At 52.2% G+C, this 26,544-nt stretch overlaps 12 protein-coding genes across 12 annotated transcripts; 5 read left to right on the forward strand and 7 right to left on the reverse strand.

Moving 5' to 3' along the window:
• The first annotated feature begins 737 nt into the window (after positions 1-737).
• Positions 738-3,073, forward strand: BDW74DRAFT_113184 (uncharacterized protein). Its single transcript, XM_073721835.1, has 9 exons — positions 738-1,249; positions 1,299-1,312; positions 1,369-1,441; positions 1,489-1,820; positions 1,894-2,037; positions 2,092-2,306; positions 2,378-2,575; positions 2,639-2,782; positions 2,831-3,073. The coding sequence occupies exons 1-9, from the start codon at positions 1,065-1,067 to the stop codon at positions 2,918-2,920; spliced, it is 1,395 nt and encodes a 464-aa protein (XP_073586600.1). The 5' UTR covers positions 738-1,064; the 3' UTR covers positions 2,921-3,073.
• Positions 3,074-3,242: 169 nt separating this feature from the next.
• BDW74DRAFT_189273 (ferric reductase family protein) lies at positions 3,243-5,367 on the reverse strand (the record flags this gene model as incomplete). The annotated part of the gene is made up of 1 exon (XM_073731934.1): positions 3,243-5,367. One exon carries the CDS (start codon positions 5,365-5,367, stop codon positions 3,337-3,339), a length of 2,031 nt encoding a protein of 676 aa, XP_073586601.1. The 3' UTR covers positions 3,243-3,336.
• A 345-nt stretch (positions 5,368-5,712) lies between these two features.
• BDW74DRAFT_148178 (copper transporter family protein) lies at positions 5,713-6,400 on the forward strand. The gene is made up of 2 exons (XM_073723655.1): positions 5,713-5,821; positions 5,887-6,400. Exons 1-2 carry the CDS (start codon positions 5,741-5,743, stop codon positions 6,370-6,372), a joined length of 567 nt encoding a protein of 188 aa, XP_073586602.1. The 5' UTR covers positions 5,713-5,740; the 3' UTR covers positions 6,373-6,400.
• A 1,128-nt stretch (positions 6,401-7,528) lies between these two features.
• On the reverse strand, positions 7,529-9,918 carry BDW74DRAFT_189275 (uncharacterized protein; the record flags this gene model as incomplete). Its single annotated transcript, XM_073731935.1, has 5 exons — positions 7,529-8,294; positions 8,356-8,447; positions 8,628-9,288; positions 9,339-9,502; positions 9,553-9,918. 5 exons carry the CDS (start codon positions 9,916-9,918, stop codon positions 7,529-7,531), a joined length of 2,049 nt encoding a protein of 682 aa, XP_073586603.1.
• Positions 9,919-11,811: 1,893 nt separating this feature from the next.
• BDW74DRAFT_175665 (uncharacterized protein) lies at positions 11,812-12,290 on the forward strand (the record flags this gene model as incomplete). The annotated part of the gene is made up of 3 exons (XM_073728405.1): positions 11,812-11,974; positions 12,030-12,105; positions 12,188-12,290. 3 exons carry the CDS (start codon positions 11,812-11,814, stop codon positions 12,288-12,290), a joined length of 342 nt encoding a protein of 113 aa, XP_073586604.1.
• Positions 12,291-13,167: 877 nt separating this feature from the next.
• BDW74DRAFT_175666 (uncharacterized protein) lies at positions 13,168-13,500 on the forward strand (the record flags this gene model as incomplete). The annotated part of the gene is made up of 2 exons (XM_073728406.1): positions 13,168-13,366; positions 13,427-13,500. The coding sequence occupies 2 exons, from the start codon at positions 13,168-13,170 to the stop codon at positions 13,498-13,500; spliced, it is 273 nt and encodes a 90-aa protein (XP_073586605.1).
• A 1,114-nt stretch (positions 13,501-14,614) lies between these two features.
• On the reverse strand, positions 14,615-16,345 carry BDW74DRAFT_175667 (uncharacterized protein; the record flags this gene model as incomplete). Its single annotated transcript, XM_073728407.1, has 3 exons — positions 14,615-15,766; positions 15,864-15,920; positions 16,034-16,345. The coding sequence occupies 3 exons, from the start codon at positions 16,343-16,345 to the stop codon at positions 14,615-14,617; spliced, it is 1,521 nt and encodes a 506-aa protein (XP_073586606.1).
• A 1,999-nt stretch (positions 16,346-18,344) lies between these two features.
• Positions 18,345-18,644, reverse strand: BDW74DRAFT_175668 (uncharacterized protein; the record flags this gene model as incomplete). Its single annotated transcript, XM_073728408.1, has 1 exon — positions 18,345-18,644. One exon carries the CDS (start codon positions 18,642-18,644, stop codon positions 18,345-18,347), a length of 300 nt encoding a protein of 99 aa, XP_073586607.1.
• An 836-nt stretch (positions 18,645-19,480) lies between these two features.
• BDW74DRAFT_175669 (uncharacterized protein) lies at positions 19,481-20,083 on the reverse strand (the record flags this gene model as incomplete). The annotated part of the gene is made up of 1 exon (XM_073728409.1): positions 19,481-20,083. One exon carries the CDS (start codon positions 20,081-20,083, stop codon positions 19,481-19,483), a length of 603 nt encoding a protein of 200 aa, XP_073586608.1.
• Positions 20,084-20,976: 893 nt separating this feature from the next.
• BDW74DRAFT_175670 (uncharacterized protein) lies at positions 20,977-21,459 on the reverse strand (the record flags this gene model as incomplete). Its single annotated transcript, XM_073728410.1, has 3 exons — positions 20,977-21,091; positions 21,190-21,255; positions 21,323-21,459. The coding sequence occupies 3 exons, from the start codon at positions 21,457-21,459 to the stop codon at positions 20,977-20,979; spliced, it is 318 nt and encodes a 105-aa protein (XP_073586609.1).
• Positions 21,460-22,116: 657 nt separating this feature from the next.
• On the reverse strand, positions 22,117-23,903 carry BDW74DRAFT_189276 (sugar porter family MFS transporter; the record flags this gene model as incomplete). The annotated part of the gene is made up of 4 exons (XM_073731936.1): positions 22,117-23,200; positions 23,248-23,280; positions 23,338-23,613; positions 23,665-23,903. 4 exons carry the CDS (start codon positions 23,901-23,903, stop codon positions 22,147-22,149), a joined length of 1,602 nt encoding a protein of 533 aa, XP_073586610.1. The 3' UTR covers positions 22,117-22,146.
• Positions 23,904-24,340: 437 nt separating this feature from the next.
• BDW74DRAFT_175672 (Zn(II)2Cys6 transcription factor) lies at positions 24,341-26,479 on the forward strand (the record flags this gene model as incomplete). Its single annotated transcript, XM_073728411.1, has 8 exons — positions 24,341-24,388; positions 24,444-24,472; positions 24,521-24,595; positions 24,646-24,721; positions 24,776-25,410; positions 25,458-25,619; positions 25,670-26,212; positions 26,263-26,479. 8 exons carry the CDS (start codon positions 24,341-24,343, stop codon positions 26,477-26,479), a joined length of 1,785 nt encoding a protein of 594 aa, XP_073586611.1.
• Positions 26,480-26,544: the final 65 nt, after the last annotated feature.

Raw genomic sequence — 26,544 nt, forward strand, 5'->3', positions numbered from 1 at the left:
ATTTGTTTGTGAGCGTGACTCTGTACTGGGTAGTATGCCATTGGCAAACACGCAGATGGGGGCCGGAGATCCTTGATTGGATGTTTCCCAGCACACGCTACAAGAACAATGAACGGACACCTGCAGTAAAATCCAAACTCGAGTGCATAGGCATCGAATGAGGTGTAATTATGACGGATGTTGTGGAGGTCCGGAGGGGCAAGGTGCATGTGCCTGCATGTTTGTTTGTCTGCATTTTCCGATATGTACGCAAAGGTAATCAAGCAGTTTCTCTTGATGTTTGACTGGCTGTTCTCTAATATGAGCAGTGAGCTGCGGCCTGTTGGTATATAAGGACAGGCTTCATAGCCAATTGGTTTTTATGGCCCAGCGGTATAATGCGCTGACACGGCCTTGGTACATTACACCTTTGGCAAACCCATCGAAGTAAATATATATATCAACACAATTTTGAGCCGTGGGTATGTTAGCATTTGATGGATGCCTTGTGATGGACGCTAGGTTGCTTCCATTGACTTGATTGCTTCTGAAGCTATACGCGTCCCAGCATCAGTATTTTTATGCCTTCAGCATTCTCCTTCATGAGCCCTCATATTCGCCATCGTCTTCTATATAGAGCTCACGTGATGTGCCTAGACTCAGGCCACTGCTACAGTCATCTGCATTGGTCTGCACCTTGCTCTCTGACCCACTATCTCTCTCCACCTGTTAGTCATATATCCAGACTTTGTATGCCTCGGCAGGCCGCAAGCAGCTTGGCTCTTAGGTAACTGTTTGGCAGTGTGGACCTACATGGGAAACAGAGATTTCTGATCTGAAAACCCGGGGTAGCCATGAGTCACCTGTCGCCGTCAGTGTCATGATTCATCGTGCCTGACACCTGACATTCTTCTCTGCGTGCTGTCGGAACTAGATTGCGGTTCCATTCCGAGCTGTCGATTCCCGTCCGCATTGAGAAGGAGCGAGTGATGATAGGTAGGGGTAGTTGCATACCTTCCAAAGATTGATTAGAACTCTACGTCAGAGCACAGCTGTCAGGTGTCCCGGTCAAAGTCAAGGTCATCATGTCGCAGTCGATCTTTTCCCAGCCCATCTCCATGGACTATGAGCAGGATCATGACCATGAGCGGGAGAGCAAGAATATCCAGCCGCAGGACGCAGAGAAGAACGACGATAAGAAGGCCATGTCGAATGATGTCTTTGGAGACGAGGCGGATGCTGAGATCAAGTACAAGGTGCTGAGCTGGTGGTATGTTTCCCGTTGTTATTGTTGTAATTCAGGTACTAACCCTTCTTAGGCAAGCTGGATTCCGTGAGTCTATCCACAATTTGATATCATGAAGCTATTCAGGTATACTAACCTCTCAGTGATGGTCGCTGAAACCGTCTCAATCGGCATTCTCTCTCTTCCCAGCGTGGTCGCTGCCCTGGGTCTCGTCCCGTAAGCTCCCTTCACCCCGGTTAACCTCCTCACCTAAACTATCACAGCTCAATAATCCTCCTCGTCGCCATCGGCCTCATGTCCACCTACACTGGCTACACGATGGGCCAATTTCGCTGGGCATTCCCGCACGTGCAGAGCATGGCCGACGCCGGCGAAGTGCTAGCCGGCGGTTTCGGGCGCGAGTTCCTGGGCATGGGACAACTGTTGCTGATTGTGTTTATTATGGCCTCGCATCTACTGACCTTCACGGTCGCCATGAACACGATTACGGACCATGGCACTTGTACGGTTGTCTTTGGGGTTGTTGGGCTTGTGATTTCCTATGTGCTTTGCCTGCCGAGGAATAGTGCGAAGGTTTCGTATTTGAGTGTGGGATGTACGTGTTGCTTTCCACCTTTGAGAATGGGTAGTTCTTCGGGAGAGGGTTTAGCTGACAAGGTTGGGTATAGCGTTCTTGAGTGTCCTTTCTTCCGTCCTGATCGTCATGATTGCAGTCGGTGTCCAGAAGCCATGGAAGGGGGAGCTCGAGGCCGTGGCTGATACAAACCTCTACCATGCGTTCCTGGGGGTTTGCAACATCGTCTTCTCGTTTTGTATGTTGCCGTCCCTTAACCATCCCTCTAACTCCACTAACATTGTACGCGCAGCCGGCCACGTCGCCTTCTTCAGCTTCATCTCGGAACTCAAAGACCCGCGCGAGTTCCCGAAATCGCTTTGTCTTCTGCAAGGCACAGATACGATCCTGTACATTGTCAGTGCGGTCGTGATCTACTGCTACGCTGGTCCGCATGTTACGAGTCCGGCATTGGGTTCGGCGAGCCCGATCATCGGCAAGATTGCGTATGGGATTGCGTTGCCGACGGTAAGTCTGCCCCAACACCTATCCCACATGGGCTTTGATGGGGGGATTAGATTTTGACATAACATATGCAGATTATTATTGGCGGTGTCGTAAACGGCCACGTTGCAAGCAAGTACATCTACGTCCGGGTCTTCAAGGGGACAGACCGGATCCACAAGAACGACATTGTTGCGGTCGGATCTTGGGTCGCGATTACTTTTGGGACCTGGGTTGTTGCATGGATCATTGCCTCTGCAATTCCCGTGTTCAACAATCTACTTAGTCTTATCGTATGTTCTACTCACAAAAGGAACCTAGTAATGTGTATAAAACTAACGGTCACCTTGTGGCAGGCCTCCCTCTTCGCATCCTGGTTTACCTACGGCTTCAACGGGATGTTCTGGCTGTACCTAAACAAGGACAAGCTCTTCCGAAACCCGAGGAAGATCTTCTTGACGGTGGTGAATCTTCTTATGATTGCGGTTGCTGCTGCTATTGTAGGTCCTCTTGATCTATCCCCTCTAACCGAACTGACGTATGTACAGTGCGGACTCGGCCTCTGGGTGTCTGGACGGGCACTGCACGAGGACTCAGGCCATAGGAGCTTCTCATGTGCGAATAATGCGAACGTCTAGGGAAGATTATCAGTTGCGATGTAACGGCCGTGTGACTGTGAGTTGACTTTGTAGCATAGCATGTATTTGTGTACCATATTTGTTTGTTTCTTTGTTTGTTGTATTGAAGCATTTTCGGTGTCTGGTGCGTCGGCCGACCGTGATCGAGTCCAGCCAAATCTATAAAGAAGTTAACATCGTGATCATCTACCAAAAGAAGTGGCCTGGGCATACAGTTCCTAAGAAGAACTTGCCGTAGTATACGGTCAGATTCCCAACAGACTAAGGGTGTACAGCATTTCTCCAACATACGTAAACAAAGCGTAGAACAACATGTGGGTTGGGTATATTCATCATGCATGCTATATACAAGCTTATTTTATTTCATCCAAGCAGAGTCAGAGTCCAGCTCAATACTCTTTCCTTTTTCATTAACATCAAAACTCCAACCGATCGTCATGGAACAGCGTGACATCAAACCGCTCATCACCCTTCCACACCTTGCCCGGGTCATTGCACCTTGCCACTGCACTCCTCAGATCCCGAATCATACCCAGCGGTCCACTGGCAATGACGCGCGTGGGACCAGCCACAGTGCGCGAGACAAATTCCGTGACCTGCGAGCCCAGATCCGGATGCTGCGTGTTTCCGCTCGATAACGATGCAGATGATGAGGGGGTGTGGATGGTGAACGTTGACGAGGACTCAAGTTCAGGCGGGGGCGTCGACGTCGATAGCGAGGGCGTAGAGACTGAAGACGGGGTCTGCGATGCAACCATCGCCTCAGCTTCCTTTGAAAGCGGGTACTCAGATGCCACTGGCGCGGGAGCAGAAGCAGAAGCAGAAGCATCATGCACTCCCCGCGTAACAAAGATGCGAATGCGGAAATTCGACACCGCAGCCGCAGCCTTCTTGAGCGTCTCCAGCTCGCTCTCGATCCAGGCCATGTCGTCTTGACGGCGGATAACCCAGACGAACTCGACGAGTCCGCGGCGAGGGGAGCGTGTTGTCAGCGTAAGAAGCACGGGAAGCACGAATGTCACACCTGTTCCGCCCGCAACGCAGAAGACGTTGATGTCGTCGTTGCGGTAGAGGTCTGTGTCGACGATGGACTGGCCGTAGGGTCCGTTGAGGATGATGGATGTTGAGTCGGTGGTTTGCGCAAGGTGGGCGAGTTGCTTCGTCATTCCTTTCCTTGCGCGGATGATATACGTGTGGTTTTGGCCGCGGGGGTTGCCGCCAGGTACACTCGCCGGCGTCATGGGGTGGCTTTGCCAGATGCTTAGCTGCGGGAAGCAGAGGAAGAAGTGCTGCCCGATCTTCCACTCGTCATGGTTATGCTCCAGTTCAAGACGCACGATATCGCCGTCATGACTGCGTTCAAAGAGCCTCATCTTCGCACTGGGCGCATGCATCCCGAACCCATGGCTCGTATTGGGCGTATTGAAGTGGTGCATTGCGAATGTGCGCATAAGCCGAATCCCCCGGTCCAGAAACCACACGACCAAACTCGCAATCATCCAGCAGTACAGCTGCGCCCAGTGGCCCCAGCACGCGCCGATGTACACCATCGCCAGGACGTAGTGGAGTTTGCGGAAGACCTCGTAGCCTGTCAGTCTGATTCCCCAAGGTGTGCTGAGGGCCACCATGACCGAGAGCAGGATCATTGCGACGATGCCCCAGATGATGTAGGTCTGTTTCACCCAGTCGTTCCAGGCGGAGGGCTGGGGCTGGTAGAGTTTCCCCTCGATGATGGTCCACCCGATTGTGTGCAGGGTTGACTGGATGTAGATGATGTAGCCGAGCCAGCGGTGCAGGAACATGAAGTGGTGGTAGGGGATTCCTGTTATCAGGGAGAGTAAAGACTCGCGGGAGGAGAGGAAGATGGCGAGGGGGGTTAGGGCGAAGGCCATCACGCCGATGCGGTCGGACCACGGGCCGAGTCCGGTGCGGGTGTTGTACACGCCTGGCATGTTCTTGACGGGGCTCATCCATGTTTTGTAGGTGATGCCGATGAAGGTGAAGATTGTGAGGTAGGCGATTATGATGGTTAGGGTGAGGACTTGCAGGCGGGTGGTGTGGCCGAAGATGGAGGGGAGGAAGCTCTCTGGGAGGAGGTGGCGGCGGGTCAGGGACTTGATGGAGGTGCCTAGACGGTAGAGGGCGGATTGGCGGGGTGGTGAGGAGGATTCGAGGAGTTCTTTGGTGTCGGCGGTGGTTGAGGGGGTGGAGGATCGTGATAATGGGAAGAGCGTTCGCCCAAGGAGGAAGAGGAAAAGAAGGCCGCAGATCACGGCCCAGAGAATGAATGTATACAACATTCCCAGGTCGTGCTCATGATAAACGGCGTCGAGGTACTCGCAGGCCCCAACATCGTTGACACAGGGGACTTGCCGGGAGGCATACCCCCAGTGGTACTCGAGCTGGGAGTCCTCGGAGAAGTCCTGGATGTGGCGTTTGACGGACATCCTGACCTGAACTGGAATGTGTCACAGCTGTCAATGTCAACAGTCAGTAAGGTTCCAGTTCCAGGGAAAATCCCTTCTTATAATCCCAATAGTTCTCCGGCGGGCCGCAGCGGGTGGCCATTTCCGAACTCACATCATCAACCTGGATCATGCAAGGAGTGGCACGGCTCCACTTGAGCAGATTAGGGTTATTTACTGGCACTATTACTGGTGGACAGTCCCTGCCAAGGCCAAAATGTGCTCAAATGTGCTTGTTGCCCCACAGCAGCTCAATCTACGCAAGACTCGCCTCGCCTTTATAACTGTCCGACCGTGCCTGTCCACGGGTTTCATCGTCACATCCAAATCTCACATCTTGCTCGGCCACATCAACATGGAACACCCAGCGCTTCTCCCCCGCATGGCCGGCATGGACATGTCAGCTGCCGCCACCAACTCCTCCTGCTCCGTCGGGGTACGGCTCCCCGCCCGTCTTGTGTACATTACCTATGACATCAGCTAATCTTGTTTCTCTGACAGTCAATGCTCTGGAACTGGAACACCATCGACTCGTGCTTCCTCTCGTCCACATGGCACGTTACCACAAAAGGCATGTTCGCCGTCTCCTGCATCGGCGTGGCATTGCTGGGCGTGGCGCTCGAGTTCCTGCGAAGAGTCTCAAAAGATTACGAAGAATCGTTACAGCGACAGTTTCAACGGCATGCAATTACACAACTTGATGATCCGCTAGTCTGCGGGGCACCAGCGAGCGTTATAACCTACCGAGCGAGTCCACTACAACAGATTATCCGGGCAATACTGCACGTCGCGCAGTTTGGGGTCGCGTATATCACCATGTTGATTGCGATGTACTATAATGGGTACATGATCATCTCGATATTTATTGGGGCGTTCCTGGGGAAGCTTTTCTTTGATTGGGGGCAATACAGGGTGGTCCTGGGGCAGACGCAGGGGCCTATGACGCCCAAGGTGGTCGAGGAGGAGGCGACGAAATGTTGCGGTTAGACTTTTGCAAAGTATAATATAATCGAAGCGCTGGCGCTGGACATGGGATCTGTGCAGAATCCGATCGGGGTTACATCGTATAGTTGTAGATATCATGGGATACAGCGACGCCTAGGGCTCTGCGGACCCCCATATCCAGGTCCTTGCGGGGGAAATCTCCGATCGCATTTCTCCTCCGTACCGTTCCCAGCTCGGAGGTCAATCCCGTGTTCCTGGACCCTGGGTGGCGTTTGGTAAGAACCTTAAAAGTTTGTACTGCGGTACATAATTGGTGTGTTTGTCCGCTGGCTCTCGGGCACAGGCTGACCGTGGTAGCATGCATCATCTGCACACCAGGCATTGATGCGGGCGTATGGACTCCGATTGCGGCCGCGCCAGGCGGAGAGCAGAGTGACTGCCGAAAATTGGTCCTTCGCTCATAGTATGATATCAGGGGCATATCCAGCGAGGCTTGATGACCAGCATCTGGTTTAGCAGCGCAATGTATGCAGGCGTCGGAGGCTCCGACCTCAAAAGGGCAAAACATCAGCATGGAAGACGGGGAGACCTCGCCGGAAAGCATCAAATGACACCTGAATAAATGGTGAGGCCTATGAGAACGAGAGTACTAAGTCCACGTATTGTTGGGGCACTATCCGTGCTCTATGCCATGTGGTGCGTGAGAGGGATGTCGCATCGGGCTGCCCTTGTGGGGCAATAATGGAATTGACACACAAGCAGCATGCACTACCTAGCGTACTAAGCTGGGTGGTGTTTGTGAGGAAACCTTGATGTCTTGAAGTGTGCATTAGAGGCGGGGAAGATGAGCAAACCCTTATTTGAGCTTTGGTGTACAGGAAAATGGATGATACCTTAGAAAGGGGTTGAGACCTTGAGTGGACGCTCCCGGTCCTGGTGCACCAGCGAGGTAGTGGCAGTGCACTCGGACCTTGAAGGCTTGATGCCCTGATCATGATTGAGAGGATAGTCTGACCGAAAGACGGTCGCTGCGATATAAGTATCTGCGGCCGTGACTGGTGAGAAAAACCTGGTTTTGAGAGCTGGAGAGCTTATCTCGGGAGTAGGAGTCTATCATCTATAGTGTTGTCTTATATACATGGGTGGCCGCACTATATACAGTTAAAGGGGACGGCCTAAATCCAACAACACTGCACAGTCACCGGTAAACAGTCTCATGCACCGGCTCCATGACCCTCCCATCTGAAAACGCACAGTGCCAGACCTCGTCCTCCTGATATGCCTCGACACCCCACTTCAACTTCGAATACTGGATGCCCATTCCGTGGGTGTCCTCCATCTTGAGCCTCGGATGACAAGCCGCCGAAATAGCCAAACTACAGCTCCCCGCAAGCGGCATGCCAGACCTCAACCTCCTGGACCCCAGAACTAGCAGCCCGATCGGCAAGAGACTTCCCACACAAATGCAGCTGACGATTGCCGGCGCCGACCATCCGAGCGTCATGGTATCCTCACTCAGTTGCCGTTCCAGCGTCTCACTGTATGCGAGGAGCCGGACGAGGAATAGACTCTGTGACATGAGCCAGTGGAGGACGCCCGAGATGACCATGAGCGGGATTCCGATACGGAAGGGCAGGGACAGGAAACGGGTGCGCCGCTGGGCTCCGACGGGTTTCGTTGAGACGCGGAGGCCCTTGCGGTGGAGGCTGAGGTTTGTCCATTCGGATGCCAGGGCCATGTTGGTGAGAATGGAGTTGGTCATGAAGTATAAGCCGGAATATATGAGTTGAGGGGCGTTGGCAATCAGCACGTTGGGGATTAGTCCGGTGGGCCAGTTGGGTGATTGTATCATTGTTTGGGTGGACACTGCTGCGAGCCCTGCGGTCCAGGCCTCGCTCGGATTGTCTATATGTGCCACTCCAAACAAGAGGAGCCCGATACAGATGGCTATCGAGACCACGTACCTGCGGTGATCAGCGCCTGGACTACATATAGCAAGCTGCTTTGATGGAATGGGAGACTCACGTGGAGAGGCAGACAATCCAGCGAGTCATGGACAGCGACGACCAGCGGCGTTTTGGGATTGCATTGTATCGCGGTGGGTTCGGGTTGTTTTCCTCAGCCTCTTTGTCTTCGTCTCCCTCCTTTGCATTCGGGCCAACAGAGTACGCCCACCAGTCGATCTTGGAAGGCGCTGGTACGCCAATATTGTGCAGCTGTGAAACACACCATCTCGTCGACTTGCGGAACTGAGAAACAAACCTGACCCAGGCTTCGTGCCTCGCCCTTTTGCACACGGCCTCTCGAGTGAGCAGACAGTTGTCCCCAGTCTTCTTATTCGGCCATCGCAGGAACGACCCAATCCCATCCCCAATCGTCAACAGCGGATTCACCCTCAGGAATATCGGGGCAATACATATAATAACCGCCTTGACAAGATTCACACAGATGACCACAACGGCCAACGGAAGGCTGTATTGCAGAGTACATTTCTCGGGAGTGCGCTCAGCAAGGCAATAGTCGACTTTATGAAAGTCGACCATCCAGTTTTCCGGATTTATTGTGCAGGAATCAAAGGCCAAGGGCCCCATTACCCACTCTTCCTCGCATTCCCAAGTGTATGGGGTATCGTCTCCCTGTGGCGTGGGGACCGCGACGTTATAGATTCGAATGATGGAAGTGTTCAGCGAGGAGAAAGTGTCACTGATAAGTACCACGCTTGCGTACTTGGACTGGAAACTGGTCTTGTACGCAGAAATGCACTCCTCTGGCGAAAGCTTCTCAAGGGCGGCCGACATGCGCACTAGGCGGGACGCGCTTGGAATCCGTTCCACTTCCTTTGTCCTTTTGTTCCAGACACTCTGTACGTCAGCCTCAGTGAGTAAAGTGAAAGAAGAATTTGCTAGGTAGACGTCGTAAGCATTGACTGCAATGGTCGAATACACAGTTGAGTTGTAGCTATCAGGGTTAGACTTGGTACCAGGAGGACACCATGCTCGTGCACGTACAACATATGGATTGGAACAGAGGTCAGAGCAAGACACAGCCAGAACACCAATCTCAACCGCGGGATGCGCCATAGATTCCGGACACTGGGGACACCAATGTCCAGCCATTTGTCCCCGGCATGGGCGTTGTCGACATCCCTTCGCGTGGGTGCGCTCAGGCATTGCTGCACCTGTCAGCTTTGTGCCATTGATATACATCGACAAATTAACATACCATGGTAAAGTTACTTGCACTCAACAGCAGCGTACTGAGTGCGTTAACAAGTACGTGAACTCCTGTTCCAATCTCCTTGGCTTTATCGCAATCACCCGAGTAGAGGATGCTATGCCCCTCGTCGGAATGGCGAAAATTCGCCCAGCAAACCATGACGAGATTTAGAATCAAGACAGTAAACGAGGTAATGGACCCCAGATAGAGCGTCGTTTTCCACCCTCCGGCTCCCCAGATTCCGCCGCAGCATCGGTCCCTCCGCCGCGTTGCTGTGTCATCCCGATCGTCATTTTCGACTGACGACGGAATATCGCTATTCTGCCGCAGCGATGTCAGCTCAACCGTGTCGATGGCTACATCCTGCCGCATCTTGAAGAATTAGTGATGTTGGCCCCTGAAGCGCGCGGGGGGAGAAAAGCGGAAATTTCCGGTGGAGACATCGACCTGGACTCGGGGTTTTTGTTTTTTCTTGGATGGGGGCCTATCGCGGTCGTGCCTGCTATTTTCAGCAACGCGACGATCGCATCGCCAATGATGGAGGAGGCGGTGGTCACGTCGTGTGCTATAGGCGCGATAAGTGTCTGGCCCCTGCGCTAAATATCCTTAGGGTCCTTAGGGCGCGAATACAATGTCAATGTGCTTGGCAGGCTGGGATGACCTTGACCGGGTGTCCGCAAATATAAGGATTGTGGCAATTGTTACAGGTAAAATTGAGCTGACCACAGTGTATAACATGGGAAGACAGAAAACTGGGCTTGGAAATGCACCAACGGGAAAGCCATGCTAGCTCATACGGTAACTGTCTTGCTTCAAAGCTCGGATTTCATGGATAGTAGCTTACGTTAGTTGAATGGTGTGGCTATCAGAGGACCGCTGCTAATAGCATCATGATACCTATTTAGATACAATCCTATGAGTGGAATCAAAACAAAAATGCAAGGCTAGGCCATCCTAGTCGCATGGGTCCCATGAAGGCTATCGTACCCGTGGATGTGCCCTAGGATAGTCCCCCACCACGCATGGCTATGATACTTTGCATGCCATCCAGAGGGGTAGACAAACGAAGCTTTTTTCCACCTCCAAATCTCACGCCACTCAGAACAATTGGACACTCACTATTGATGTTGGGGGTGCTACTCCCAATGCACTTCAACTCGCGCAATACTGTAGGTGGCCGTCGGCCCGTCCGTAGAGTTCTTAGGGTAGTGCACATGGCACATGCTGCGTTGGAGAACGCCCCAACGCCGATCGACAAGGGTCTTCAGGCCCCATCTGCGTATTTGCCTACTAATTCCGAGCCACAAAAGCCCTCCAAGCTCAGATTACTGTGTCATTACCGTGTGATTCGCCCTCCTGCCTTGCCCCAGCCCCTAGGCATAGCACCCTTCATGTCTTTGTCTTGCTTTATGAGCTATCTCGTCCTTGTTGCGCTGATCAAGGAGGACATGACTCGCGTTCAGGATAAGCCCTTGGAAGCGAGCATCAGAGTATTGTTCCGTTGATTATCCAAAGGGCCGAAAAAACAGCGGCGAGTCGTCGGAGGAAGATCCGGTGCGCTCTAGGATAGTTTTATATGTTTACGCCATTTTGGCGGTGGAACGGCGCGAGTATTAGTTAGTTTCTTTGTAGGGAAGAGAATGGGTGGATTCCTTTGGGCGGGACAGCCCGCCAGCTGTAACTCTACGCATATTAATCCAAGCTTGGAGGGTGTTGGTATATAAGATCAGGCTTCATAGCCAATTGGTTTTTATGGCCCAGCGGTATAATGCGCTGACAGAGGGCATTGGATGGCCGCTTTCCGCTAAAGGACAGAGAAAGTCTTGATACTATCACTTTAGAAGCGAGCTTTGTATCGGCACTAATGCAACTCCCATCACTCGGCCCTTTACTAACCTACGCCGCTGGACTAGGCATCTTGGTCGAGACCAACTGTTGGCCCTAGCGGCGTGCTTATGCGCCGCCGCCTTGTTGTCAAACGGTCAAACCCAAGCTATTACCTGTGATTGTCACAGACGTGGATCTGTATTGGGGGCCATGAAGAATCATAGGGTGATAAAAGAGAATAGCTGCTAAGAGAAACCGGCCCTCTCTATTACCCTCGTTAGCAAAAGGTATGTAAAGGACACAACCTCTTAGCCAAAATTTTAGTTTCTAAGGAATTTGAGTGCTTCTTCTTGCCAAAACCACTATAATCCTATATATTTCAGCCTTCTAATTACATTTCCCACCGTGCATTTCTCGCCTCTTGTTGCCCTCACCGCGATGGCGGCCAGTCTAGCTGCTGCTGCGCCAAACCACGCCAACGAGTTCAGTACTCGCAGCCAGCTTGTTGCCCGAGATGACCCGGTTATCACGGTCACCTTCAAGGTCGGGCTTAATGCGACCAAGATTGTCAAGCGAAGCATAAGAACGCAGCATGAATGCCGTTCGTCTCTCTTGCTTCTCAAACTCACACCCGACATTATACTGATTGGGAACAGAGAAAATGAACAACCTACAAGGGGATGGTGTATTCTTTGTCGTGATCCCTGATGGCTGGTACTGCCGGTTCTGGGAGTACGTCCAACTTTGCTTCAGCTTGACATCACGGTATTCTATCGAGACAGACAATTGTAGCTGACTCCATGCTCTTTATTAGGAGCGATCGCTGCAACGGCGGTGGCACCGGCGATATACACTCTCAATGGGTGAGGCAATGGAGGGCAGTGAGCTCATTCAAGTGCTACAAGGATAAGAATTAGGCGGAGGCGGCGTGGGCTGTGTACCATAGCCATCTGGAGACGGACATTGCATCAGTATGAGCGAGTCTGATGTAGCGACCATATGGTAGCATAGTGAGTTCCACTCTGCGAGGCACCGTGTTGTGAGGCAGGGACTGGAAGCAAACGCAAGATGTAGTTACAGGAACAGGACAAAGAAACAATGTATACAGATAGGCAATGACACCGTACTATCATCACAGCGAATACTTGTTCATCCATTAAACAGGCTCGAGTCATATTCAGATTCCACAAGTGAACTTTTGCAGTCCTACCCGGAACTTCGCCGAGTCTATATAAAGTCAGTTGTGATGATGCAGTGAACCTTGGAAGCGACGGGTACATGTAATGTGCTTGGTACTTCGTGCTATTAGAACTTACCATACTCGTAATCACAAAGTGTTTATCCAGATAGATTCCTGCCCGCACGAGTGGCCATACTGTAGGGTATGGTAGTGTTTGAGGTGAACTAAGTACTATAAGACAAAGGACCTGTGACGCTATAAACCTAGCATAAGCGCAGTGCATGGGGAGAGACTCAGAATAGACAAAGACATCAGCCAGACAACTTGGTGAATGGGAAGCAGGTGACAGCTACGTACAAAGGGAGAGGCACCTGAAACCTGGCGCCTGGCTTTCGCAATGCCCTTCAAGTGAATGAACCCGTGAAACCAGCTTCTGCCTGAGGTCTGCTCCAAAACTCCTCCTGCTCCATTATAAAAGTCTCTTTCTCTCCCCCGCAGAAAGACCTTCTTCTTCTCTTTATTCTCAACCTAATCCACTATCAGAACAAATCGCTCCAATCACAACTTCTATTTTTCAAACCCTCCGAACCCATCAATCAACTCAATTGCTCAACATGCGCTTCTCACCTCTCGTGATCATCACTACCCTGGCTGCAGGCCTCGCAACAGCTGCTCCGGCCCCTGCCCATCCTGCGGATCTTATTGCTCGCAACGCCACTGCTACCCTCACCCACGAGACCGTGATCGTCGTCAGCTTGCACACTTCAAAGGACAAATGGTCTCATCTGCCCATCAAAACGCAGACCGATTGCCGTGAGTCTCCCTTTCCACTCTCCCATAAAACAAACTAGACACTAATTGTGAGAATCCCAGGTGTCATTGACCTTGATGGCCATGTGACCGATGTCATCATTCTCTTTGGCTACCGCTGCAAATTCTGGTCGTAAGTCTCCCCTCCTCCCTTTTCTCATTCCTACCTACTCGCCTTCTTTTTATCGAATTGTTTAACTGACGTGGTGCCATCTTCCCAGATCCAAGCGTTGCAACGGAAAAAATACCGGCGATGTCTTGTCTGGTAGACTTCCAACTGCCGGCATGAGGGACAAAGCCGTGGACTCCTTCAAGTGCTACGTGGGTTCCCATAAATAGTGTCAGAAGACCCGGTGGTTGCGGTCCTGTTTAAAGTTATGGGACTGGTGTGATTACTGCGGCCAATTCTTGTTCCAAGGTTGAAGCTTGGATCGTCATTTTATGACGATTTATGGAGATGTCTTTGCATGTTATCAATGAACCAGTTCATTTCACGCTGTGCTCTGTATCTTTTGACGATGTGGAGCTTCGTAGTCTTAGCCTTATTTACATTGTACTTGATTTACCCAGGTATCTTATGATTGTATCACGCCTACCTGGGTACAGCCTTACTACCTACCATAGGTATGTTATACTCTAAGACCGAGTCTCGTATCTGCCACACACTAACATACTGGTATGACTGTAGCGGAAAGAATTGATCCTTATATACCTGTAACTTATGGTATTCACAAATCATCGAGCCTCTGTCCTACGGGCAGTCAGGTAAACTGACACCTCGCGCTCAACCTCGCCCCATAGCAATACAACGCAACCCATGCCTTCAATACAAACAACACAGCGTCCCCCATAAGCGCCATCGCCCACGCAACGCCCAAGTTCTGATACAGCTGCTGACTCCACAGCACGCCCCTAAATGCAATAGTGCACCGCACAAGCCCGTTCCCGCTGAAGAGGGATGCCGTGTACTGCGGATACCATAGCGTGATGTACACGAAGATGCGACATACCCATGGCGAGGACAGTTAGAACACTCGGTACGTAAGTTGTTCTGCGTGCGGCTTAGTCTACTATTTGCATGATGACTGACCTGGATGACTGCTCAGTTAGATACACCACTAATAACAAGTTATATTCCAAACAAAAGTAATGATTGTCCACCAAAAGTATTCAAATTGACCACATCCCAGGCAGACTGCGTAGTGCCATAGTAACGCAACAAATAGGTGTGACGAATGCTCACTGCCCCTTCTACGCGCCACCCGACTTCAGCTTCTCCACGAGGGTTTTGCCCACACTATAGTCGTTATCGGGAAGCCTCTTCCATTGGTTGCTGTTGTACTTGTCATTTAACATGGCTTCAACATAAATCTCCGCCATCTCACGCGCAAGGTCCAGCTCCTCCTGCGAGGGTTCCGAGTCGGGGTCCATGGGACCAGCCGGCCCCCCATCCCCGAGCACTATGATCAAACCCTCGCCTGATCCTCCCCTTCTGCTCTTGACGTCGCGCTCGATATAATCCTGTACCATTTGCTCATACTCCTTGGCCGTGATCGCCTTGTACGAGGACGCAGTAATGACCTCGGGCTTGTCGGCCTTGTCCTGGGCCGCCGTATCCATCTCCCTCGCTGTTGCCGCAACATCACCAGACGCGGGCTTCGATTCCTCCGCCGGCAACGAGGGCACGGCCTTCAGCTTCACGCCATCAACCAGGCTGTCCTGCGTGATGGCCACGCAGTTCTTGATCTCCGCCACCACGTTCTCGATGAGCTCCGTGGTGGGCATCACGGCCCGCAGGGTGTCCATGACCGTGTCTGGATCCTCAATCGCCGCGAACAGGACCGCAGACCCGGCGGCGAGAAAAGGCCCGATCCCCGGCACCCAGCCAATGGCGAAGATAAACGAGTTCTTCATCCAGCTCACGAACCAGGGGAGGCTGTGGTCACCCTTGGTCCACGCAAGGCTCAGCCCGTGGTTGGCGCCGGCGATCTTGGCCCAGTCCATCATGCACGTGTGCGTGAACACCTGCTGCACGGGGACCACGGGGATCAGGCTCGAGTCGACCAGGATCAGGCCCTTGGCCTCGAAGACGTCGCGCTTGCGGTAGTCCTCGGGGATGATGAGGTTTGCGACCAGGCGTGTGATGTTGATGCCCAGCGCCGTCTTCTCGTCGGGGACAAGCCCAAATGTCACTTGTGGTGTGAGGGTGGTGCTGGAGACGTCGACAACCTCGGTGAAGTCGAACATCTTCGCGTCGGTCTCGGGGGTTCGGTCCTTGTGGTACTCGAGTTTGAATGGGTCGAGGTTGTTGAATCGCACGGTCAAATATGTGCAGAGGCTGCTGTATTTCTCGTTTGCCTCGTGCGCGACGGGGATGTAGATTGCTCGGATGCAGGCCAGGCGCTGGTTAATGATTATTAGTGTTCAGACTGGGCACGCGGACGAATGGCTGGTACCTAGGTAGATGCATACGTGGGTAGGCGTGGTATGGTCAACTTACATCAATAAACACCCAATCTTCCTCCCTTGTCGGCATCGGAACCGCCATGTACCAGGCCTGTGCACCATCTTCATCAGTCCACATTCATCGACCGCAGGACCATTATATGATATGGTATCAGACCTCATATGCATCCCCTTGCTGCCTCATCTTAAACCGATACCACTCACACAGATGCCCTGCTTGACCAAGCGCGAGGGCTGCTTATAGTCGCCATAGGTCAGCGGCAGATGCGACCAGTTGCCGTAATGCGTCTGCCAGCCGCCGCCCCCATAGACGATCTTGTAGTCCGACCGGCGGTGTGGGTGGCCGGTGGGCGAGTTGCATTCTTTCGACCCGTGGTGCGCCTCGCGGTTCCAGATCGTCTCGATCAGCATGGTGCTATAGAAGTGGAGCGGGTCTTCGGCGTCGAAGGTGCCATTGGGGGATTTCAGAGAGCTGCGCCTGAAGTGGCATTTGCCGAGAGGGCTTGAGAGGGCCATTTTGCTTGATGAGGTTGCGGTCTGCGGTCGAAACTATGGTATGAGCAGAGAGAGAACGCGGGCTCAGTCTTGTTGGGAAAGGGCTTGGTTTATGTATGTTCGTTCGTGGTCGGTCGTGACATCAGGGCAGGCTTACTGACCTCATCGATCAACACTAACTTTACCCCCCCTCAACAACCTTACCAACTCAACCGCGTCAGCACACGAAAGATCGGGAGGTTTCAACGCAGCGTCGCAGCCGGGATTCGGGTGTCGGAGTAAATACCATAGGCTACAGCAGTGAGATTACGATGGGACCCATATCGATTGATCGATCGAGCAATACTTCAAGCTCAATCGGGCGGCCGCTACAGCTGCAACAGAACTATTGCAGGGAGTGGCCTGCTTCGAGCTTAAGCATTGCACTGGAGGGTTACACGATTACGAGACTCCGCATCTTAACCGTAGCAAGGCCAGCATTCCTCATGACTCCCATGCAGGGATAGCCGCTGTTGCAAGCGGATCTCTTTCTCACTTCTACAGCAAAGTTCCGGCGGTTCCAACCCACAAGACTCCTATCCTTCGCCTCGATCAAGACGCCTGTGTGCTTACCTTGCGCCAGGGGAAAGACCTAAACTCAACGCGACCTCCGGCTGCACTCCGGGAACCTGGATGGAGATCACCGATGGTCAGACCAGGTTGCTCTTCGTGTGCTTCCAAATCCCCAGCCAAAGGGACAGATCCTGGTCTCGCGCATTGCGGGGCGAACGAGTGACTTGGAAGAGGTGCTTTGTCTGGGGAAAATCGTTGCCTGAATACCTAGATTCACTACCTACCTACTGTGTAGTGTATACTCAGAAAGACAGTGTCAATGACTGTCACAATTGGTCATTGATGGAAATCCAGCCTGACAACTATAGGATGCGATTTCATACCTGTTGGGTCCGTTCAATTGGACTTTTGCGGCTGAAGACACGAGGGGAGGCTTTTCTATATGGTACTCAACCCAGCATGTACCATAGATAACAGCTAGACACGAAGCCATTATAGATGATGCACACCAAGTACATACCATGGTACAACTGAAGGACTTTCCAGATTCTTGGTCTGATACTTCCGACCTCGATGAATGTAGGGTTCGGTCTATGAAGCCGGCCTGGTTGGTAACGGATGATGGTCACGGTCGCATCATCAGCCAGCCAAGCCAGTCTTCCACTGATAATCTTGCCATGAATCTGACGGTGAATTTGGTTCTATCTGGGCAAGATATAGCTTATAGTACTAGTAAGTATGGTAGCGCAGGGACGACCCGTCGGGAGCACGGGGGTGAAATCTCCGAGGAACGCGTAGGGCTTGGAGCAACACCCACGTTAATTTACTAAAGGTGGTGGTCGAGCTATTAGCAGTTGAGATAGGTACATTCGGCCCAGGTCTTAGCCTTACTTAACAATCTATGTCACACAAGCGGAAGAAAGGATATGAAATTAACAGCTCAAAGGCTCAGTGACCAAATGAATGTCATGGATAAAGTCAATAATGACATGACACCCCATGGTATCAATCCTGAATCACAACGAACAAAAAGCATGGATGGGGGATGAGGATTATCAGTTAAACGACTGCCCAAGCGTCTCATAACGCTCTCTAGATGAAATATAAAAACAGCACGAGACACCCAAAATCGCAGTTACGAGAGACCGAGACGACGGACATACGCCAACCCCCGGTCCCCACCTGAACCTCGATTAATACTCCCCATCCACCTCGGGCTTCTTCAACCACCCCTGAACCTGAAGCAGATACCGCTCCGCCCCCTCAACCCCGAGCTTCTCAACAACAAGCTTCCACTCTTCCCTGTTCACCAGCCTGACCGGCCCTCAAAAAGACTCGGCTGAAGCTGAGCCTCTAGCCTCTCCACCGTCCCCAGCGGCACAAGCCGTTTTCCCGTATTTTGCAATGCCTCCAGAACCTGCAAAACATAGCGCTGCGGGTACTGCGCAGGCGTACTCGCACAGGCTACCTAAATCTCAGGGACATGCTTCTTGTCAACAACTGCGATCAGTGTCAGGTTCGGAAAGTTCCTGCGGATGAAGCGCTTGGCTGCCTCGGTTTTCAGGGAATAGTTGCGCAGCCGGCCGGTGCTCTGGTAGCGAGTGCAGATGCGGGCGACGTAGGGGCGGAGGAGGAGGACCCAGTGCTCGGGGCCGGTGCGGTGATTTGTCATTGCGACCCAGAGTTCGACGAGGGAGGCTTTTGAGCTGGGTGTTCCATGAGCCGGCGTGGTGATGTTTGCGTTGGAAGACATGGTGTGGTTGGACATGTTGGACTGGATTATGTGGTTTAGGTATAGGGATGGGTAGATAGGTACCTATGGCTGCTATAACGGCCTTCGTCAGATGGTGTTTGTGATGTCAGGTGTCGACATTCGTGGCCATTAAGAGTCGACACTTGGGGGCTATATATGTATTAGTTTCTTTGTAACCCTATCAACATTATTATATTTTCACTTTATTCAACGGGGGTTCCCGGAAATTCACATTGTTCTCTTTCGGCTATTGAAATGGGGACTTTATATCGGCTTTAAAGACCGCGTCTTTGTGTAGGCGTTCTTCCAATGCTCTTTATCACTTTGTTCGTAGACGTGTCACTGTAGTTCGTGAGTAAGCAGAAAGACGTGACGCTCTACTGTGGTCATCCGTAGAATCTGCTGTCTGTACGTGCCAAATGAAGCTTTGATTGGTGTATAGGTATGGGATTGCCTGCCATCCAATAGAGCCCCTACTAGGGACAAGTACAAAGTACGGGTCTCTACACATGGCCAGTTAAGAATCCATCACATCACATCTTGGGACTGAAAGAATGTGATTTCTCTATATAAGTTGCATGCTACAGGGTCAAACTACAACAAGAGCTCGGTCTACATTTTGAGAAGAGAAAACTAATGAACATGCTCGGGGCTATGAATTAGAGACAAAAATAAGAACTTGGTCAATAATAGAATTAGACCAGCCGCAGAAACATTATGGAGAGCGTGGTGACAGTCGAATAGAAGAACACGCAATGCTGTGGGTAAAGGCCTCGTGCTTTAGGTAGTGATACCCGGATGAAAGATGCACCAACTTAAAAATATCCCTTTTAACATGTGTTTGGAGCAGCCTACTTCCTCAAACCCGGCGACGCAGACATACTACCAGGACCAGTAGACCCATTCTCCCACTCCTTCAACCACCCCTGCAACTGGAGTAGATACCTATGTGCGCCCAGGGGCCCCAACCCCGCCACAAGACTCTCCCACTCATCCTCACCAACAACCCTCGTCGGACCCTCAAAGATCCCACGCTTCTGGAACTGCCCCCAAAGCTCTCTCACCGTGCCAGCAGGAACGAGTTTGTTCCCCGTCGCCTCCAAGCGCTTCAGCACATCCAGGACATAGACCTGCGAGCGCCTGGCGGACACTGCATAGCACGCCTTCAGGATCTCGGCGAGATGCTTCCAGTCCAAGACGCAGATGAGCTCTTTGTTGCGGAACGCGGGGCTGTTGAAGGGTTTGTCGGGCTCGACGCAGCGCACGTAGCTGCTCGGTGGGAGGCCGCCTTGTACGTGGTAGCGCGTGCAGACGTCGGAGTCCCAGGTGCGCAGGAGGATCGCCCAGTGTTCGGGTTGTGTGCCGTGGTTTGTCATTGCCACGTAGAGTTCGACGTGCGCGTCGTTTTGGGGGGTGGTGGAGGGTGGGGTTTGGGTGGCTTTTGAGCGAGACATTTTGTAGAGTTGATTGTAGTGATGTTAACTGGTTGTAGTTTGTATATCTGGGTTTAGTAAGATGGGGCTGAGTTGAGTGAGATTGGATGGAGCAAGTTGGGGTTAGTACTGGTATAGGAATCTACAGGTACGAGGACTCGTTGGGGATTTATATAGATAGGTGTACTAGGGGAGTCTTGGAGCAATCCAAGGACATTCGCCCATTTGGTCCCTTCGAAAAGGTGTAAGAATGTTGTTTTGTTGTCTTTGTCTGCTGAGCCATTGTGTGCTCTGTTAGAATGACCACCATGACAACACCGAATGACTCACGCTTTGTAGATGGCACAAAGCGCTTTGTTGTTCTCATTCTATTCAGGAGCCTTGCATTGACATTGGAGATCTGAACAGGACTAGTGAATATTGATCCAGGCTGAGAATGTCGCCTTGGTAAGTGAATTGAATCCTGGCTGACGGGAATGGCCACATACTGGCCTGGAGGTAGGTATACATTACAGCAGCAGGGTTCCAGAGCTGGGGCTGTGCATAATTCCACTTGGGCAACATTGAAATCACGAGTACCTACCTAGGGCATACCTGAAAGCAGGACAAGAGACACCGTGGATGCATAACCCTAGTTCGATCTATAAAACAACGTGCTGTTACCAATATGGAACAGTAGAGTATGTCGCATACATTCTCGCTAGACTGCAACGCCTCCATTGCCCTCTAACTCAACCCACCCCACCTCAAGCCAGTCTGTCCAGTCCATAAAAGGCCCCTGTTAAGACTGAAGCTACCGCAAGCCACGAGAGACACCACGCGATCCGGACGTCCTAGATGGATATACCGCGTTCGCATAAACTTCAACCTGCAGTCCAGACAGGCATCCCAAGCCCTCGAAAAGCAATATTAGGCTAGTCCCGTTCGCATCGAACAGATATCGCCCGCTCTTCCTCGTCAAAGTTCTCAGTGTTCTCATCTTGATCCCCCGAAACAGACCCGATGTCACGGCCCTCACAGTCCGCTCTTCTATACGCCGAAGCACAAAGCATCGTTAGCCACGTTCTTCTATCATAGCATGTCTGCATTACGCAGGCGGCGTAGGTAGGGAGGTAGGAAGTACGTACGCATAAAAGAGACACTTAAAGTCGTCATCGTCGTTGGAATCCTCAGAGACTTGAGCGATGGCGACACTGCAAGGTTAGCGCAAGGCATGGTAGGTTGGAAGATTCAGCTCCACGGCCATGGGTATGCACGTACGGGTCATCAAAGTTACGGCATCTGTTTAGGGCGATGTCGATTGCGCCCGAGACGTATGCCATTTTCACGGCGGACGCGATGGAGATGAAGAGGCCTAGGCCGAGCGGTAGGATGGTTGGGAGGGTGGAGAGCTTCATTGCGGTTGTGTTTGTAGTAAAGGTATTGTTGAGTATTCAGGACCACAGGCAAGGCAGAAGCGAACAGGATATAAATAGCACTCGCGGGTACAGTTTACTTTTTTTTTGTTGAAAGTCCGAGCGATGCAAGGTCCTGGACATGCCATGCCGACGGAGTATCCCTATCGAAGACAAAGGTTCTCACGCATACCGAGGAGGGATGGGCGAGGCGTGTGTACCTTACGCTTAAACAATGATCGATCCGAAGATTGGCTTTACTTTAGGGCCATTGAACGCTATGGCCTGACCGGCTCTCTCGGAATGCACAGCATGTTACACCATCACAGCAACAGTCCTGCTATAGGCCCACGCGGCCCGGATACTCGGAAGGCTTGAATGCTTGGCTGCTCAAAATTGAGCCACAGCTTACGCCGCGACGGATTGTTCGGAATTGGAATAGGACGCCTCGCAGGAAAGGGTCAGGTCAAGTCAAGCAAGCCATCAGCGCACCTAGTTGGGACAAGACGGGGCACTTCGTCCGTCAAATGATTAGGTCCTGGCAGTTTCTAGATGTGGACAAACTGCTCGCGGCTCAATAAACTCTCGTGGATTGTTATAAGATATGAGCATATTGGATAAGAGCTAAGGTTTATGGCGTACAAACATCATAGACCATTGTTCATTAAATCCGCACTATATCCCTTCCCACTAAACATGCGCCTCCTTAGTCACCCCCTGCCCCTCAACCTGCATGGTATTCAGTACCGTCGACGCATCTCTCTTAACCAGACTCCTCTTGACGGGATTCGGGTCGGAGAAGACCTCCTCCAGCTCCTCGAGCGTACGATCCTTTGTCTCAGGGAAGTAGAACCACATGATGACAATCTCGATCAAATCCCAGAATACAAAGACGAGGTAGAAGTAGTACTGGATGTCCTTGAAGGCTGGACCAGAACTGTACTGAATGATTGTGCTGGCAATGGACGAAGCCAGGTTGCCGACCGCTGTTCCCTTGGCACGAGTTGTCGTTGTCAATGTCTCGGCGATGTACATCGACTGCAGGGGTGTCCAGCCAAAGGAGAAAACGATGCCGAAGAGGTAGATAAAGGCAATCGTAGTGTTGGCCGCGGCTGTATTGCTTGGGTCGTCAGTTGCGAGCTTGGATGTCCCAGTGATAATGGCAAATGCGACCGAGCAGAAGAGAAGAGAGTAGATGAGCAGAGGGCGACGGCCGATCGTGTCGGTCATGCGGGCGCCAACGATGGCTCCGATGAAGGAGAGGGGGGGGTAGATGCCGTTCAGGAGCAGCTTCCTGCCTTCGGTAACAATACCGGCGTTTTCAAGCATGACGGGGAGATAGTAGCTGGTGACACTGTTGCCGGAGATCTGGCCGAAGCAGGCCATGCCCAGTACACAGATGAGTCGGCGGCGTGCAGAATGGCCAGTGTAGAGCTCGCGATAGTCCCACCATTTCTTGTCCGAGGCGTCGGTCGCGATGCTTTGTCGCATCTCCTTTAGTTGGAGGACGACGATCGGGTGCGCGAGGTCGTTGTCTCCATGGTAGGTTGCCAGGACCTTGGCGGCTTCTTCTGAGCGGTCGTGTGCCATCAGCCAGCGAGGAGACTCGGGGATGAACCAGACGCCAATAATCACGAAGCCGGATGAGATGAGCTGGCACCAGATGGGGATGCGGAAGGAGTTGGAGTTGTCGAGACGCGAGCAGCCGTACACCACCCAACTGGCCAGGATAGAGCCAATGTACCTGCTAGAATCAGACTGACTTCGACCTATATATTCAGATTAACTCACCAGGTGCAGTTATACAGTCCAGTAATAGTTCCTCTGCGTAGAATGTCAGTAAAAATAGAAATGTATGGTTCAGGGGGGAGGGGGTTATACCTCCACGCTGGATGGGCCATCTCACTAACGTAGCATGGCGCCGAGACACAGCAGAAACTGACACCGAATCCGAGGATGAAACGACCAGCTAGGAACATTCCACGGTTCAACGATGGACTTTGGATGCATGTCCCGATGACGATGATCAGGGCACCAACAAACATGCCCCATCGTCGGCCCCAGTAGTCATTGACCGGCCCAGTGAAGAAGACAGCGGGGATGGAACCAATGTTGTAGAGCGCAAAGACGATACCGGTACTTGAGCCAGATGTTTCCCTTAATGATGTTAGATATGGATGGATACTCTAGTAGGGGGGGAAGACATACATATTGAAAAAGTCCAGGTAGGTTTCCATCGCGTTCAATCCTCCCATTAGGGAGCCATCGTATCCATTGAGGGTTCCACACAGATATGGAATGATGAGCACCAAATAGAGCCGGATCATGGACCAGGTCCAGGGGCTGTACTTGGCGTTGAGGGCATCATGGGCGACCCTGACCTCCTGGGCCTCCCCAGCTGCCTCCTTCTGCTCGGTAGAGGGCTGCGTGATCTTCTCGTCGGCCATGGCAGAACGATGTTGCTGGATCTCCAACGCAGAGAAAAGCTGGGGTCTTCCCCCTACGCATCCCCGACATTTTATATCCCTGCATTGTGCCACAGACACGAGTGTCACCCAACCCGGCAAAAATGTTAGCCAATCAAAGCAGGGCGCGGGATAAACAGCAAGCCCCCTGCGCTTGCCTAGCTGAATCTGGGAATTTCCCCACGGGGCTGGCAGGTCTTGTTTCCTCCAAACCCAGTCCAAGCGCTTCGGGGAAGTCGGAGCCGAGGCGAATCTCATCGAACCACACCCCCCTTTCCCCCGCTTTGGACGCGTTGTGCCATTGGTGGTTGTATATTAGCTTGAAGGCGATCTCTCTCACACGATGTCTACCGGTTTGTTCTAGGCTCAAGTCGTGTCCTCGACCTTGCCAGTGCTGTCTCATCGAAGCTTTCGTCGCGATGGAGGGTGATTCTGACGCTCGCAAGCGGAAGAGGACGTCTCACGCGGTATGCTTTCTCTATTTCGCGCGACCTGCAAATAAGCTAATCGTACAATAAATAGTGCGACTCGTGTCGCCACCGCAAAGTCAGGTAGACAGCAAGGGCTCCTTCCGAATTCCCCAGAGTAACGTTCTGCAGATGCGATGGTCGTCAACCGTGTGCTACTTGCTCGTCCACTGGCGAAGAATGCCTGTACGGTGCCGAGGCGATTCCGTAGGTTTATCCCTGTTGTCCATGTGGTCAAGTGCTTACATGGAGTCAAGGAAGAGCAAGTCGGATCTGATCCTGGACGTGGTCGTGCGGTCGGAAAATATGCTGCGCGAGCTCTCTGGCCATCTGGTGAGGTCTTCCAGTGCAGGTGCCCCGGTCGCTCCTGCCCTAACCTGCTGCTAGCGAACAGTCCTCGACCCAACCAGCCCCGTTGATCCTCGACTTGCGCCTTCTCCAGTGGCCTTCTTCTCTCCTAGCACCATCGACTCCAATCAGCGTCCCGTCAGCTCAGCGGATCAGATCTCCAACGCTATACTGTCTCAGTTTCACTCTTCCACGACCGAATCGATCCTAGCATGGCCGCACTTCAAAGACTTTCAGGCTTTGCGTCGCAATTATCGCGGGTCCGTCTTCTATCTCGAGAACCAGCGTCCTCCATTCAAGAGCCGCTCTTCTGGGGTTCTTCCCTACGTGGGCAAAGCAGAGCTTGACTCCATCCTCTCTTCATTCGAACGCAATGTGAACTTCTGGTATCCTACCCTCTCAAGATCTACCAGGACTGAGATTGGGATGCGTGTCCTCTCAGACGACATGGACGAAGACATCGACTCTTGCCTGGCTTTGTTGGTTCTGGCGCTTGGTTGTGCTAGTCAGCTGATCACGGTTACTTCGGATTCGCAGGGCACCTCTGCTGAGACCGATCAGGAGCATCAATGGCAGTTGATGAGCGGCCTATACTTCAGTCACGGCTTCAAGAGGATATATCTAGCTCAGGCCGATTGTACCGCGCAAGCTGTGCAATGTCTCTTTTTCACCGCGTGAGTGGTCTCTTGGCATATTCAACAACATATCCTAATGACCAAAGGATATATTTCGCGTTCCTTCAACGTCCTTTGCAAGCGTGGTCTTTTATCAGCGCAGCTGCCACCAAGTGCCGTCTGCTCCTTTCCTACACCACATTGGATGCCGATCACGAGCAACTTGAATGCCTTCGTCGCATCTTCTGGTCGTGCTATATCTTGGAAAGGTACGTCGCTCATTCGACTTTTCATCCCAAGCTCAACATCCATGACGCAGTGATTATCTTGCCGAGCTTGCTGCCTTGCCACAGACTGGCATTGCAGATATTGAGTCGTCCATCCCTTTGCCGGGTGACTACCACACTCACCCGTCTTTGGCCATTCAAGAGCAGTCGTCGTTGTACTTTCTCGCATGCATCTCAATGCGTCGTTTGTTGAATCGAGTGCATGACCTGCTGTACGCGCGCAACAATGGCGTCGCATCTGACATCAATCAATTCCCATCTGTTGTAGCAGAATTGGACCATCAACTCGAGAAATGGAAAGACCTCTTGCCGCCACCATTTCAGTTTGTTGTTGATCGCAACCCTGCTCACTCCACCGAGGCTGGCTTCCTGCGACAGCGATACCTGACGTGCAAGAGTGTGATCTATCGGCCCTACCTGACTTGGGCGCTGTCGCTCACGACACGAGTTGAGTCAATACCATCGAGAGTATATGAAGGATGTAAGACCTGCCTCGAGGCTTGCTGTCTCCATGCGCAAAATCTTCGAGGGTTTCCTCAAACAGTCATGGTTGATACCTGGATTTGCTCCCTCTCGTAAGTTTGTCCACAATTTGGTGATTGGAAAAGATGCTGACCCTGTATAGGATGGCGTCAGTCATGCTGATTGCCCTCGCCACTGCAGCGGAAAGCTCTCTCCAGGGGTGTCTTCCAGGGGATGTTATCGAGATCGGGCCCAATCTGACCAGGAACCTGACACGGTGGATGCAAATCCCGGGACAAGGAGTGTCACCAAGCGTCCTGCAAAGTGTTCGGCTCATTGAAGATGCCAGTGTATCTCTTCAGGGGATCTTAGGTGCATGACTGTGTGCTCTATTAATATAAGTCTCCGTAGAGTATCGATCGGAGGCGACGTCATGCGGGCGGGG

The sequence above is a fragment of the Aspergillus multicolor genome (genome assembly GCF_047715735.1).
Source record: "Aspergillus multicolor strain CBS 133.54 unplaced genomic scaffold BDW74scaffold_5, whole genome shotgun sequence".
Taxonomy (NCBI): Eukaryota; Fungi; Ascomycota; class Eurotiomycetes; order Eurotiales; family Aspergillaceae; genus Aspergillus; species Aspergillus multicolor.

Coding starts and splice junctions, on each gene's coding strand:
- BDW74DRAFT_113184 (XM_073721835.1), top strand. CDS start 1,065: ATGTCGCAGTCGATCTTTTCCCAGCCCATCTCCATGGACTATGAGCAG. Junction 1,442..1,488: donor GCTGCCCTGGGTCTCGTCCC/GTAAGCTCCCTT, acceptor AAACTATCACAG/CTCAATAATCCTCCTCGTCG. Junction 2,307..2,377: donor ATGGGATTGCGTTGCCGACG/GTAAGTCTGCCC, acceptor TAACATATGCAG/ATTATTATTGGCGGTGTCGT.
- BDW74DRAFT_148178 (XM_073723655.1), top strand. CDS start 5,741: ATGGAACACCCAGCGCTTCTCCCCCGCATGGCCGGCATGGACATGTCA. Junction 5,822..5,886: donor ACTCCTCCTGCTCCGTCGGG/GTACGGCTCCCC, acceptor TTTCTCTGACAG/TCAATGCTCTGGAACTGGAA.